Genomic DNA, 15462 nt, shown 5'->3' on the forward strand with positions numbered 1-15462 from the left:
TGCTATCTAGACGAGGACACAGTAAAGGTAGCCCCTAGGAATTTTGGGGATTATGTATTAAAGCTTTGCCAGGATTGGGCTAGTTGGACTATGCAGGCCACTGATTTCTAAGAAAAATGTTAGCCAGTGGAAGGAAAATTCTGAGGGGTGTATCCCACGCAAGGGACGATCTCCAGACCAATGGGTTAATGTGGTAGAAAAGTTTGTGGTGGATTGTATAGTTCAGGGGTAGTCAAACTGCGGCCCTCCAGATGTCCATGGACTACAATTCCCAGGAGCCCCTGCCAGCATTCGCTGGCAGGGGCTCCTGGGAATTGTAGTCCATGGACATCTGGAGGGCCGCAGTTTGACTACCCCTGGTATAGTTCTTGCTCAGGAAAAACTGTGCATCAAATACAAGGGAAGATGTCCCTGGAAGGATTTGAGCGTCCCTAAAGTTCAACTCCTTTGAGCAAATTATTTCATTTTTTCCTTGAAGGGAAGAGCGGTTAATAGTATCCCTACAAGACTTGCTGCAGCACTTTGGGGGATGCATTTCTTTAGAGGGTTTTCCCTCTTGCCATCTCCCTAGCGGACTCCCTAGTAGGCTAAAGCGCACAAGCCTACTCACTAGCAAGGCAGCTTACACAAGAAAACAGAATAAACCATCAAATACTACTAAAACCCGGCGAAAAACAGCTAGGGTATAAAAACATGGATATTTATAGGTAAAGGTATCCCCTGTGCAAGCACCGAGTCATGTCTGACCCTTGGGGTGACGCCCTCTAGCGTTTTCATGGCAGACTCAATACGGGGTGGTTTGCTAGTGCCTTCCCCAGTCATTACCGTTTACCCCCCAGCAAGCTGGGTACTCATTTTACCGACCTCGGAAGGATGGAAGGCTGAGTCGACCTTGAGCCGGCTGCTGGAATCGAACTCCCAACCTCATGGACAGGCAGCTTCAGACAGCATTTCTGCTGCTTAATTCAAAGTCCCCTTAATGAAAAGCCACATGTGTGGGCCTAGCACTAAAGAGAAGGTAAAATAGGTGTCAGGCAAGCCTCAAGGAGGAGAGAATTCCACAGGTGAGGGGCCACGATGGAAAAGGCCCTCGCTGGTTGCTCCCTGTTAGGGTTGCCAGCCTCCAGGTGGATAGCTAAGCATGAAGTCCAGGAGAGGCAAATGTATAATGAAAGTTCCAAGTTTATTTTGTAGTAGTAAGAGTTTAAGTAGAAGTTTCTTTCTTGACATCTGCTTCTCAATAACTCCCTTATGACTAGCTTGTCTAGAATTAAACAGCTTCCGGTTAACACTGCTTTCAGATTATAAATCTTCATCAGAATTCCAATTATGTCTCAGAGTTCTTCACAGGCACGTATGTCGTCAGACTCTCACCCATAGCTGGCAACCCAACTTCCCGCCCTGCTACGGATGCCAGTCCCTAGGTGGGACCAGGGGATCCCCCCAGAATGACAGGTCATCTTCAGGCTAAAGGGATCCGTTCCCCTGGAGAAATGTCTGCTTTGGAGGGTGGACACCATAGTATTTTACTTTACTGAGGTCGCTCCCCACTCCAATTCCCACCCACTCCCAACTCCACTCCCAAAACCTCCAGGTTTTCTCAACTCAAAGCTGGCAACCCTCACAGGTCAAGGCACAGAGAGCAGGACTTGGGAAGCAGATCTTCACTGGTCTCCGACCCCAAATGCACATTTTCCCTAGGCTACAAATGTAGCTGATGAGTCAATTTTCATAGGCTAGCTTAAAATGGCCAGTGCCATGGAGCCGGTTTAGGGGTTCTTACACTCTGGATTCCACCTGTTGGCTTGGGAGGCAGCATTTCCTTCTTCAGACTCTTCTGGTGTCTCTCATCCCAAGTTCTCCTCAGGTGTTAAGGGAAGTTTAGAAGGTGGCATGGCAGACAAATGATCACGAGCAAAGAGACAGAGATTAGGAGTTCACAGTTCTTGATTCCTCTCAAAATTATTTAAAATACTAAGCATTTGAAGGGGGTAAACGCTGGGTTGAAATTGTTTGTGTGATCTCACAAGGCTTTTAAATCATGAGAGAGCCATCACACTTTAATGCCTCCCTGAAAGGTTAGCTTAATCGTAGATCATACAAAATTGGTTTCCACAAATGCATAATGGTTCAGGTGTCACACTTGAGCTAAATGGTTTTTAAATGGAGCTGAAATTATTTTGATGTGTACACATTTCCCAGATTTTCTTCCCCCATCTTCTCTACAAGCTTTTTGAAACTGGCCCAAAAGGGACTTTTCCCTTAGAGCCTCATTAAGAATTCTGATGACTTTAAAAGATCTATAGATGGAGTCTCTCTCTCTCTCTCTCTCTCTCTCCCTCTGTGTGTGTGTGTGTGTGTGTGTGTGTGTGTGTGAGAGAGAGAGAGAGAGAGAGAGAGAGAGAGAAGATAAATGAATATAGAAAAAAAGCTGTAGGAGTCTGGCAAACTATAGATCATCTCAGAACAGATTGTAACTTTATCATTTTGTCAGGAAGAATAATTTAAGGCACTTAATCAGTTAGCTTTGCTATGCAGGATTTAATGTTATGAATTCCAACCGGCCAATCTGTTCAAATCAGGGCAAACTTCGTTAGCAAGCGTAGTAGGAGCTACTCCCAAAATCATGTCTAGTGGAAGAATATAGACTTGGCTCAAGGGTAGATAAATAGATACAAAATATTGAGTTAAGAGTTTGTTTAATAAGATAGCTTCCAAAAGAAATAGTAAATCCCCCTAGGGCCCTAGCTCTTTTGAGCACACAAATGAAAGTAGAATGCCTACGAAAAGTAAGACTGAATCTCTGGGGTCTAGTTCATTGGCCAAATCACTGATGAGGCTCAGGGTGTTCCTGGGGCAGCCAAGGAAACACAAACATGCCTCTAAGTTAGGTCTAGAGAGCTTCTCCCCCACCCCTTCCATCCCACACAGATACACCTTGTCTATGTAGGTCTCATTAAGACCAACATAGCCATTTTGATCTGTCAAAAGGGGTCTCCCTCCTCCCATTTTCACCAGTGGAAAAGCTAAATGGATCCAACCCTCTGTTGCATTTGCCACAACAACATATTCACAGAGAATTCTGAATTAATCTACAGAAGAACCTGGCCAAATTTCCTCTACAAACCAGTCATGTCATTCAGATGAATCCCACACCGGCAAAATTATTGTGAGCACCGAGAACCTCCTCAGGGCTAGATACCGACAGGAATTCTCTCCCAGCCATACTTGGTCATCACATAAACAATGGGGCCTACCCATTTTCCCGTGTCCAAACCTCTGTAGAACATAAAACAGAGACCTGAGAAAAAGGAGATCACGTTCTGGTCTGGCTAGCTGGCTAGGAGTGGCTGATTAGAAATTAAATAATTAAATAATCTGATAAGCAGATTTTAAAAGATTTACGTGAAACACATAATCTGAAAGAAGCTGGCTGTCGTTGGTGGCTGCCGTGCCAGGAGGACCGCAGAAGATGGGTGGCAGTGGCAGCTGTGTGAGCAGAGCTAAGCACCTTGCCGTGCCCGCCACAGCACCCATTCCTCCTATGACATCAGTAGACAAGTGGCAGCTGGCCAGGGCTTGCTCCACTGCTGTCACCACCTACCAGAAGTGTGGGTGGATGTGGGATGGACAGGGCGGTGGCTGTCCAGGCCTAGCAATGAGCCCTGCTCGCTCAGCTGCCTCTTTTGCCATGACCACTGCCACTGTGGGTGCCGCCTCTGCTTCCACAGCTGCCACTGCCAGCGGCAGTGGCACTGCTGCGGCCACTGCTATTGGCCACCTCCCTGCCTCTTATGCCGCACTCAGGCAGGGGGCGGGACAGACTGATGTCATGCCCGTTATGACTTCCATTGCACCCCAGCCCCAAATGCAGCATAAGATGTGTTCCACATCAATCAATCAATAATGACCTGAAGATACGTTTGAATAGATGGGAAGGGAATAGTTCCAACATCTTCTGTGGTGAGGAGCTCGGCTGCCCCCTGGCCTTGAGGAAGTATCTGGACAGTTGGCAACAGATCTTCAAAATATGATGACCTTATTCCAGGAGGAAATGGTGGAATATGAAAGCCAGGTTATCCGGAATGTGCTGAAACTATCGAGTATACTTTTTTCCAGAGTTGCCATTCAGAGGCTGAATCAAAATTTCCCATTTGAATTTATATTTTTAATGTGCTTTCCTTCTTATTCAGATTCAGATTCAAAGTACCTTTATTGGCATAAAGAGCTTTCCTTCTTATGATGCAAGGTTTGTGTGCTTTGGGCTTTGGCAGTCCTCCCTTCCTAATCTCATGAACTGTCCCCGTTCAGTGCTCAGTGCTTTCCTAGTGTCACTCCATCATCTCTCATCTCTCAAAAACCTTTGCACGCTATGGGCCAAGTACAGATGAAAATACTTCAAAACAGCTAACTAAACCCAGCAACTGTTAGACACGATGACGTGCCCCCTATCAAATGTCAACCATAGATATTGGATTCCAGCTGTGGGAAAAGATCAATGGTTGCCACCCTCCAGGTATGACTTGGAAATCTTCCAGAATTACAACTGATCTACAGGCTACCAGAGCAGGAAATTATTGCTTGGAGGGTAAGACCTATGGCAACTGTCCCTCCCCTCTCCAAGCCCTGCCTTCCCCAGGCTCCTCTCCCAAATTTCCAGGAATTTCCCAACCCACAGTTGGCAGCCTATAAAGATCTGATCTGCAGACCACCCCGCTGTCAATTTTTCAGGGAAGACTAGCAGTCATCATGTTAATTCCCAAGGAGAATGCATGGCAGCAAATTCATTTGAGCTCTAATTTGAACTCTAACAGGACCTTCTGAAATGTCCTCATCACTAATTGCTTCACTAACCACTCCAATGTTGAGAGGAGCTCTTTGGCCACCCCCCTCTCAAGGGTCTTTCACTAACCAATCAGTCACAAGCCAAGTTCTCTTTAACCCCTTTCCTCCAAACTTGTCCAACCTTCTTCTAAATCAGTATTTTCAGGTCTATTGAATCTATTATCCTTCACTGCAAGCCATCATTCCAAGTCACTTTCTATTGATTGCTCTGTTGTTGTCCCTGCACCCCACCCCGCTTCTCTCCGCTGCTTTTGGCTGGACACTAATTAAACTTTTTGTTTCCCTCCTCCCTTCTTGTGTCTCTCTCTCTCTCTCCACCCATTTTTGCTCTTCAGCAGAAAAGAAATGGTTTACAGATGAGCCGGACAATGCCTATCCCAGAAACATTCAAATCAAGCCAATGAGTACCCACATGGCCAATCAGATCAACCAGTATAAGTCTACAAGCAGCCTGATACCACCAATCAGAGAAGTTGAAGATGAATGTTGACTTACGGAAGGCCAGAACTTATATATATATATATTTTTAATAAGCCTGACAGACTCATGAATGGTGACATGACACTTATTATTCTTTTCATGCTCAACCACTGATGGAATTTGCTGGAGAGCAAAGTAGACAGATCTTTGTTTGTCTGCCTTTAATATTTGGCTTCCATGTATTTTGGAAAACTGTCTCACTGATTAAAAGAAGAAGAAGAACATAATCCAAGCAGTCATGTATAGCCTCTAGCGTTTTAAATTATTTTTATTTATTAGAAAGAAAATATATTTTTTCTTTATTTTATTGTCAAGTATTTTCCCTTAACAGCACAGCTGCAAATGTGGCCAGACTCCAGCAAAAAAAAAAAGGGGGGGGAGGGGTACAAAAAAGAAGAAAAGTTATATATTCTTGCTCCTTCTTGCCTTGTCTGAGGAGAATGATGGTCACAACTCAAAGGACAAAAATGTAATTAAGAGAAACATTTAAAAATGTATTTTAGAAGGTCCACCATGTATTTTTAGTAAATCAAAGAAGCAGAAGAAACAAAGAAGAGTTTAATAGAATGTTTCTTTCCTGGAAGATGTGTATTTTGTTTAGCATTGACACCAGCTCTTAATAAACTGAAGCATATTTATTTTGAAAAGAAAAAAAAAAAGAAGTGGGGAAAATTCATATTTTTGTAGATTTAACATTCTTTCAAATTATCTGTTTTCCACCATCGCTGCTACAGATGTTCATACCGAACATCTTTGTCACAAATATAACGTCAAAAACAAGGTAGTAAAAGACTAGCAGAAAACAAATGCAGCACCTAGACCACGGTCTAATCCTGGATCCTTCCAAAAAGACATTTGAGGCTATTTTTATGTTCTGCTTCCTGTTGACAGCAGCAAGGCACAATGGAAAGAGGTCACCCGTGAAAGCACCAAGTTCCGCACCCGACTTTAGAGGGCTTTGATTCAGACCACTAAAAAATAAATAATCAGGATATTTTATGCAATTTTTTTTAAATGGCTGGAGTTAGGCCTGGATTCCTCTCCCACAATGCTCTGAGAGGTGCTAAAGGGAGTTGCACATCCCTTTGCACCATTGGCCCTCGTGCTATGGAAGGCTGAATCCAGCACCTCGTTCGTAAGACGAGTGCATCTTAGGTGAGCTCTAACTGTGATGCAAATAACTAAGTCTGGTCCAGCCTCTGCTCGTGCCGTCCGATAGCCACCTAATGTCTGTCTCTCCCATTTGTTTGTTTTTTTCTCTCTCTCTGATGTGATAGAAATCTGCTTTTTATTTGCCAAGCTTTTGGGACTCCACCAAAAAAGGAAACATCGAAACAAAGCATCAACTTGGAAACCAAGAACAATGAATGTATTTCATGTGATGTACAAAAGGCCTTTTGAAGGACCGCCTCCTGCTCAGTCAGAGGTTTTTCACAAAATGGCCATCAGGCTTCCTAGCTATGGGGTGGGTGGGTGGGGTGGGGAGGTGATGTTTCGTATCTCTGCTACAGTATATCATCACCCCAGCATCTGAGGAGCTAACGCCATGGAGCAAATATCCTATTGGGTTTAAAGGATCGACTGTGTCTCTATCACGCTGGGGCTGATGTCTCCTAAAACAGGGCAGAGGCAAATGGTTGGCTTTGGGTCCCACCACACAAGCTAATTTCAGGCTTTGTAATTGTGCAAAGTTGTACAAATGCTGAAATCTCAACATTCTGTGATACTGTTATCATTAGAGTACTATCAGTGAATCAAATGAGCACTGAGCAAATAAAAGGTGTCCACTATATAACCCAATATTTTAAGCTCAAACTTATCTCAGCTTTAATGTTTGTCTACAGGCTGCAGTTAACAAATATATTCATATTCACAACTAATAGGCTTTACTGCAGAGTGACTTCTTGGACTGTGACTACTTTGTCATAATGTTTTGTAGAATTAGCTATTCAAAACCAAGGAGGGGGGAAAAAGAGAAATGTGAATATAAAGTTTGGAAAAATTGGATTGTTTCTCAGAAGTACTTATTTCACCAATTTCCTAAAAGAGAGAGAGAGAGCAAATCTGTTTTGTTTAGCCATATCACAATACCTAAAACAATGGTGAGCCATAGAAAGATATCACTGCTGACAACCCAACGGGAGTTTTGGGGAAGTTTGTATTTGATTGTTTAACTTTCTTCACAGGGCACAATCCACTGAGAATATCTGATGCAGCCTCACTAGCGGCGGGGGGTGGGGAGAAATGTGGGTTTTACCCAGTCTGCGCTCCTTTTTCATTCATGAACTGCAAGATGCAAAAGTCCCATCTGCCTCAGGGCTAAAGGAATTGATTTAATTTCAGCTAAAATGGACAGGAAGTTACTACAGAGTAAGAAACTCTCTTTTCTTTTGAAGTTCATCCTACTGCATTCAAAGGCCACATTTAGATAAAACAAAACAAAAACAATTTTTGAACAGTAAAGCTAAAATATTGCACTTAAATAGTAGGTGATGCTTCCTTGCAATTTCTTAATTGAGAAATGTGTATGGGGGCAGTCCAGATATATACTATAGCTAACTAATACATTCATGCATAGAGGATTCCATATTGGAATTGTAATGGGTGGTTTCTTACTGCTCTCCTCTTTTGATAGTGCATTCAGTAAAGACTGAACTGTGTGTCTGCCATAACTTTTGGGTGCAACAAAATGGGGAAGTGAATGCTCTGTTAAATGCCCAACTTCCTGAGAGTCCAAGCTTTCATTTAACTTCTAAGGCAAAGCCTTATGGCTGCAGAGATGGCCTAGAAGGTCTCTGAATTGAATCTGAAATACTACTAACAGAGTGACCTTCGTAAGTGTAGATTTCCTGCCCTTTCCTCTTCTGCAGACCACTGAAATTTTTCTCCCATGGGTAAAAGGATCCTCATGAGCAGTGGAGGGACAAAAGTCACAGTTTTCCAAAGGGGTGGGATCAACATTGTCCACGTCTTTGGCAACAGAACTGCTATTCCAGTGATATAAGGACTGTTCTACCAGATCCTGTTCAAAACCTGCTGAGATTTCACCTGTCAATAAAGTGGGCAGAAAGTTGCTTCCCCAGGTGCCTTTATGCATTCTGCACCCCCTTGCTTTTAAGTTCCTGTTTTTTGGGGGAGTAGATTCTGTTCCCCAAGTGTTTTGATTTCTCTGATGGTCAATGTTTATGTCTAGCATAAAAACCAGCAGGTTAAATCTTCAGGGAGATATGCTGGACATAAACTGGTTTAATATTGAACTGGCCACTAGAGGGAGAAAAACATGAGGAGAAGAGAACTCTCCCACCCAAGAAACAGGAAATTACAAGTGAGGAAAATAAGAATGTGCAAAATTCCAAAAATTCATCATTAGAATGTTACCACCCTGCATAGCTCCTTGTTCATCAAGAGAGGGGGGAAGTCAATTATGCAAGAAAGGAAACACTCTTGAATCCTTGGCCTAAGAGAAAGAGAAATGGTCTACTTGGCCCACTTTGTATAACTGATGCACATTGTGAATTTCAGCCTTTTCTAGTGCAGAATTTAGATTGCTTGGACAAACAAACAAGCAATTTTAATTATGGTCATACATTTTGAATGTCAGGAATATACAAAAATATTTGGGTACAAAAACTTAAAACTTTAAATTATCAAATATAAAACCTAATTGTTGTTAAAATACAACATTAAAACAACATTTCCAAAACATCAGCTCATTACAGAATTCAGTTTAGATTGAGGGTTATACTTCCTGAGCTGTATATAAACTTCACAATTTAATATCAGCATCACAGAATTTGGCAGTGGAGTTATTTGTCTGCTTTCATCATTTAGAAATTTCTTAACCTTTTCCTTTGAAAAAAGGAAAGGATATCTGTCTAGTACTGGCTGAATTAACTTGCATATGATGACATTGTAAAGATTGCTTGGACAAAGAATCTTAATTTATGAAGTTCAAAGTAGCCCTGGGGAAGAGAACCAAATCAAACCCACAGCCATCCCCATCTGATAGTCAGAACAATACCTCCTCCAGTTCCCTGGTCAAGCATAGGAATTGCTGTCAGTCAAATCCACAATTGGTTCATTCACACAGAGAGCCAGGAGGGCTTCTTCCCTTTCCTTGCCAAGACCAGCTGGAGCATTAGAGTATGGCTCCATGGGGAAAGAGGAGGGGGGGGGTTCAGCATTCAGGGGGAGGAGGGCCTGCTGTGTTTGCCTTTGATGCAGGGGAAGGGAAGAAGTCCTTTGAGCAGCAGCAAGTGGTACAGAACCAGGCACTTGTGGATCTTGTTCCAGTCCCTCCTGCTCTATTTGCTGCTATTACCACAGTGGGGGTCCAGTGTTGCTCCTGGGGAGGCACCTATGATTATGAATTTCCCTTTAGTGAAACATCAAGCACACTTAGGGCCTTTTCACCTTCTCAGAACAGAATACAGAATAATTTTATCGGCATAATACACAATGAAACAGTAGAACAAAAATACAATAAAATCAGAATCCAGGAGCACCATTAAGACCAATAAAAATTTATTCAGGGCATGAGCTTTCGAGTGCAAGCACTCTTCATCAGACTATGATCTTCTTACATGACAGGGAATATATAGCAAAAATCTATTCTGTTACATCAGTAGACGGTGTCACAACCAAATACAGAACAAGAATAGTACAAGAAAATAATCATAGAATCATAGAATCATAGAGTTGGAAGGGGCCATACAGGCCATCTAGTCTAACCCCCTGCTCAATGCAGGATCAGCCCAAAGCCTCCTAAAGCAATATATACTCCAGTAATTTATAAAGTGGTAGGTGCTAAATTATGAGGTGGTCATATTATGATGTGAAGTTTGCAATGAAGTTCACAGTAGTTTGCTTTTTAGCCAATATGGGTTCAGATCAGCGATTTACCCTTAATATTGTTTATAATACCTTAGCCAGTACTTCAATGATCTCTGGATCCCTTTAATCTAAAATTCTAGGTTTTTTTCCAATATTTGACTAGTGGTTTTTGCAAGTGGAGAAATCTGGGGCACTCCACCAATAGGTAATATAAAGTATCAGGAACGCCACATCCACGAAGACACTACCTTTGAGCGAAAGGAGTAACCAAAAGGCAGCCATCTTACTTTCATCACTTGTGTGTCCCTGCTGCTTTGGGGAAGGGCTCTTCTCTTTAGCGGTCAGTTTGAGATGATGCCCGGCATGAACAACCTTGAAGTAATAGGGACACACAAGTGACAAAAAGGAAGCTATGAGAGCCCTTTGTTGACCACGAACTATAGCAAAGCATACATTCACAAGTCTGGTGTGATTTTTTCCTTCCCTGATGTTGAGGGATAATCCATGGGATGGATGGAACCAGGGCTTGTGAACTGATTCCTCATGCTCTGAGCCACTTTTGTGCTCTGTAAGCTGTCCCTAGGATGTGTTAAAGCTTCCGTATATTTCCAACCAATTAACCAGCATGGGTTCACCATGAATCCAGTATTGAACCAATGCAATTGTATGTGTGTGCAATCAGAAACAAGACCCTCTGCATTCAGTGTTGTATATTCCCAGGTAGATTTAAAGTGTAAAAGTATGAATAAGTTGGCCATAAATTAAACGAGACTAAGCTAAGGAAAAGTGCTTTTAAAAAAAGCCATGCCATGGGGAAGGAACCCCTTTCCCATACCATTTTAAAGAATTAGAGAAACATAGATGCTGCTGAAACCTTAACATCTGAAGAGTTTAGTGGAGTCTTTATTCAGAATTGCAGTGATGTAAATGCAGTCACAATAACCACCCGTGTGTCCACAAAACATTGATTCTTCCATCCTAAACTCTTACCCTACACTGTGTTAATTCCAACCAGAGAACTAATTCCAGTCAAAGAACTGTGGGGTGGTGGTGGTGGTTAGATTTTCAGATTAGGATATGGGAGCTTCAAATCTCCATTTTGCCATGGAAGCTCTATGAGGGGGTGGGGGGGGGGCGCGGCCAGTTAAATGCATACAGCAAAACCTACATCACAGGATTGTTATGAGGAGGAAACATAGGTGGGGAGAATTATGGACACCTTGTTGGGATCCACACTAGGGAGAAAGATGGGGCATTAATTAAGGCTAGAATGATAGGCATCTTGGGATGCCAATTAACTGACTGGTCAAATAGAAGAAGAGTTGGTTCTTATATGCCACTTTTCTCTACCAGAAGGATTCTCAAAGCATCTTACATCACCTTCCTCTCCCCACAACAGACACCCTGTGAGGGAGGTGGGGCTGAGAGTGCCCTGATATTACTGCCTGGTTAGAACAGCTTTATCAGTGCTGTAGCAAGTCCAAGGTCACCCAGATGGCTGAATGTGGGGGAGCACAGAATCAAACCCAGCACTCCAAGCTGGATCTTATTCTGTCAGTGGACCACTTATAATACCACCAGTTAAATCCTCAGGATCTTTACATTACATTTTCATATCATATGGCTTTTCCACATTTTCATTTACCTTACATGTGCATTCCAGTTTCTTTGATGGGAAGGGCTCCATTCAGCATGTGTTTTGCTGCCTCTAGTGTTTGATTCACTATTACACCAGCTTATATTCAGCAAGTCTCCCTGCAGATTTAAACTGCAGGTTTTTATGTCGAATACAAAGTGATGCAATACAAGGTCAACATTTAGAGGGAGCAAAACATGTGCAGACTAGGGGAAAAACCACTACGCAGCAAGAATACACAAGCAAGGAAAATGAGGATGCAGAAAAGCTCACAGACTCATCTGAGGACATAAGGCTAGCAAGTGTCATTGTTCCAATAGCAGTGAGACACATTCCACAGTGGCTTGCCATTGCCTGCCTCTGTCTAGTAGTGACCCTGAACCTCCTTGGTAATCTCCTATCCCAGTCCTGAGTAGGGCCAAACCTACTTAGTTTCCTGAAGAAAATGACTGCTTCAGAGGGTGGGCTGAATGGTTTCACATTCCTGCTGAGCTCCTTTGCCTCCTCAGTCTCTGTCCTTCCCATGTTCCACCCAAGATTTAAACCAGGATTAGCAACCCTAACCAAAAATCCTCCATCTTTGAGAGGCTGGAAAAGCCTTCTCTTGCTTGCTCCTGGCCATTTTATTTTCCATTGCCCCCCCTCTCTCTCTCTCTCTCCCCCCCCCTCCATCTATCTTTCTCCCCAGTGAGGATCCAAAGTGGCGTTTACAAATGACTTTTAGAAAGTATTTATATATTTTTCCATATATTGAACAACAACCAAAAAAGAAGTGTCAAAAATATAATGTGTTTTGAATTGGCAGTATACCAAATGCCAGGAAAGAGGTGTGTGTTCATGTGTGTGGGGGGACACAAGGGATGTGGCTTGGGAGACAAGAGGGTGGCAGCCTGAAAAAGTTTGGGAACCACTGTTCTAGAGGAACCAAGGGGAAAAGCCAAAGGGGATCGGGGAGTCATGTCAATTCCTTTCCCTGCTTAAAAAATAATAATATGCAGCAGAAATCATCATATGGTATGAGCAAAAAATTTGCAGTGATCCATTATCCATTCTTTCCCAGGACAGTCCACAGCTAGGCACTGCCTCTAGCAAAACTTACTACAGTAGCATTTGATAAGGGCTCCGTTTTGTGGCATACCATGGTCAAGGTTGCCAGAACTGTGTAGTTACACAGAACTTAATGGACTTTTCCACGACCTCATTTTCCTCACTTGTAAATTCCTGTTTCTTTGACAGGGGTGGGTTTGTTCTATACGTGTTTTGCTCCCTCTAGTGGTCAATTTGAAATTACATCGATGAATGTCTGGCATAAAAACCTTCAGGTTAAATCTGCAGGGTAATTTTTGGGACATAAGCTGGTGTAATAATGAATTGACCACTTGAGGGAACAAAACATAGGGAGAATAGGACACCCTCTCCCTGAAGAAAGAGGAATTTACAAGTGAGGAAAACAAGAGTACAGAAAAGCCCAACATCTCTAACCCAGTCATAATCACAGGCAATAAGTTGACTGCAGAATTCCTGGAAACAAAAATTCACATTCAATCAATAGGTCCAGGTGACTTCATGCAAATGATGCATGATCTAGCTTCCATACATAGAGCCTTCTTTCCAGATTGGGTTCATGCTTCCATACATTCCATAAGCACCTACCCTTAAATCACAGAGTCCCAAAATATCCCGTTTTTATGAAATCTGTTCTGGCAGTGTTGCTTGCATTCTCCCACTAAGACCTCACTAGACAGCTTCTGCTGCATGACCTTTGGTAGGGCCTTTTGTTTATTTGCTTATTATGGCCTGGGGCAGTCATAAACATCACAACCTGATAGGAATGCATGCTTTATCCATGTGTCTAGCAGGTTGGTGAAGCAAAGGAATTTTTTTACAGCTATCACTTCATGTGCTGCCTGTCTTGTGTTAATTTCCATTCCCAATTAGTTTCTCATCTAGAAGCTTTTCGAACCAAGCCAGGGGAGGGAGGGGAAAGAAACATATAGAAACACATCTAATTAGAAATACAATTTTAAACAAGAGTACTAGATCACAAACAGTAACTCTTCCAGATATTCCGAAGGCGATGTTTGGTGGCTTTAAAATGCGATTTTAAGCATTTTATCTTCTGTAATGCAACCCGGGCCCACTTGAAATAGCAATAGCACATTGTATGTATTTATTCAAAACATCTCTCTCTCTCTTTTCTTTCTTTCTTTTTTCTTTTTTCGCCTTTCCCCACCTAACCAGGGTCCCCTGACAGTGAACATTAAAAAAAATTAAAACATTTGAACAATAAAACTAAATTGTAAATGATAAAATAACTCAAAACAAACACATGAACAAACAACCCCAGCACCAGGGAGGTGGGATGATAACCATTGGTGGGGGGTAGGATGCCAAGCAAAACGAAGAAGTCTCCACTAGCTGGGGGGGGCATCAATTATTAGAAACAGATGAATTTCCCTGAGTAGAGAGTTCCAAAGTTTTGGTGCCATGACATGACTGAGAAAGCCCTTTCTCAGGTTGCCACCACCCATCTAGGAGGCAACCAAAGCAGGGATAGGATTCAGAATACCAACTTGTAAAAATTCAGTGGCAAAAGTGTTGAGGTTGTTGGACTGGTCCAATGTGGCCTGCCTGTTCCCACCCTTCACCTGCCAGTGACACAAACAAGGGGGTGTCCCTTCTCAAGGGATCTGAGCCAGCTGAGAGCCTGGGACATTAAGGCGAAAGTTCATCAAGAAAAAGGAGTGTGGCGTCAACATTTCCGTTTCCTTTTGTTTGATCAAAGACTGGCGAGGGAAAGAGCAAAAGCAAAAGCTGGTGCTCAGAAATGATCTACCTGACTCTGTCATCTGTAATATCCAGTGATAAATATATTGTCTTGTAAAAAGGGTTTGTACATAAACTTGTACATGGTTTCATTTTGTATTTTTCTCAGATTAAAAATTTATGTATTTGTGTCCTAAAAACCAAGGAGAGAGAGCGGTGTGGATTTGTGTTCTTTTTTCCTCCATTATGTGTCCCTGTGCAAAACACATCCCAAGACAGAGAATCTGGGGAACAGGGACTTCCATCAACACTCTTTCCATTGCTTCCTTCCATTTCTGTGTGCCCCCATCTTCTTCAACAACTTCCCCTTGGCTTTCTGTCCTAGTCCTTGGCCTTCAACAACTTCCCCTTATGTCCTTGACCTTGGCCTTCAACAACTTCCCCTTTCCATCTTGGCTTTCTGTCCTTGACCTTGGCCTTCAACAACTTCACCCTTTCTGTCTTGGCTTTCTCTCCTTGACCTTGGCCTTCAACAACTTCACCCTTTCTGTCTTGGCTTTCTGTCCTTGACCTTGGGTTCCCCCCTTCCCTCCCTCTCCTCGTTGCATGAGATCAGGGCCAAATCGATGCCAATTGAATGGAACAATTAATCACATCTCAGTCGGGTGCAGCCATTCCAATGTTTGGGACTCTGGGAAGAGTTCCAAGAGCATCACATATATTTCTTCAGAAATCTTTACAACAACCCTGTGTCTCAGGATATATTTCATATTGTAGAAGCTCTCCCACAGCAGTATCCCTAGAGATACATCAAGATGGGCAGCCATGTTAGTCAGTCTGTAGCAGCAGAAAAGAGGCAGAGCCCAGAAGCCCCTTCAAGATGAACAACCTTTGTGTCGGGG

At 42.8% G+C, this 15462-nt stretch overlaps 1 protein-coding gene across 8 annotated transcripts in view; it reads left to right on the forward strand.

The window, feature by feature from the left end:
- KCNMA1 (potassium calcium-activated channel subfamily M alpha 1) overlaps positions 1–14767 on the forward strand; it is a 581951-nt gene extending 567184 nt beyond the window's left edge. For 5 of the 8 annotated variants that reach the window (XM_077345959.1, XM_077345954.1, XM_077345958.1 and 2 more), the window contains one exon: positions 5184–14767. In XM_077345959.1, the coding sequence (XP_077202074.1) occupies positions 5184–5335 (152 nt within the window). In that variant the 3' untranslated portion in view covers positions 5336–14767. Of the gene's footprint in view, positions 1–5180 lie in introns of all 8 variants that reach the window. The other 3 variants (XM_077345953.1, XM_077345957.1, XM_077345955.1) reach the window with 1 other exon arrangement.
- Positions 14768–15462: the final 695 nt, after the last annotated feature.

This window comes from Paroedura picta, chromosome 7, assembly GCF_049243985.1.
Source record: "Paroedura picta isolate Pp20150507F chromosome 7, Ppicta_v3.0, whole genome shotgun sequence".
In the NCBI taxonomy this organism is placed as follows: domain Eukaryota; kingdom Metazoa; phylum Chordata; class Lepidosauria; order Squamata; family Gekkonidae; genus Paroedura; species Paroedura picta.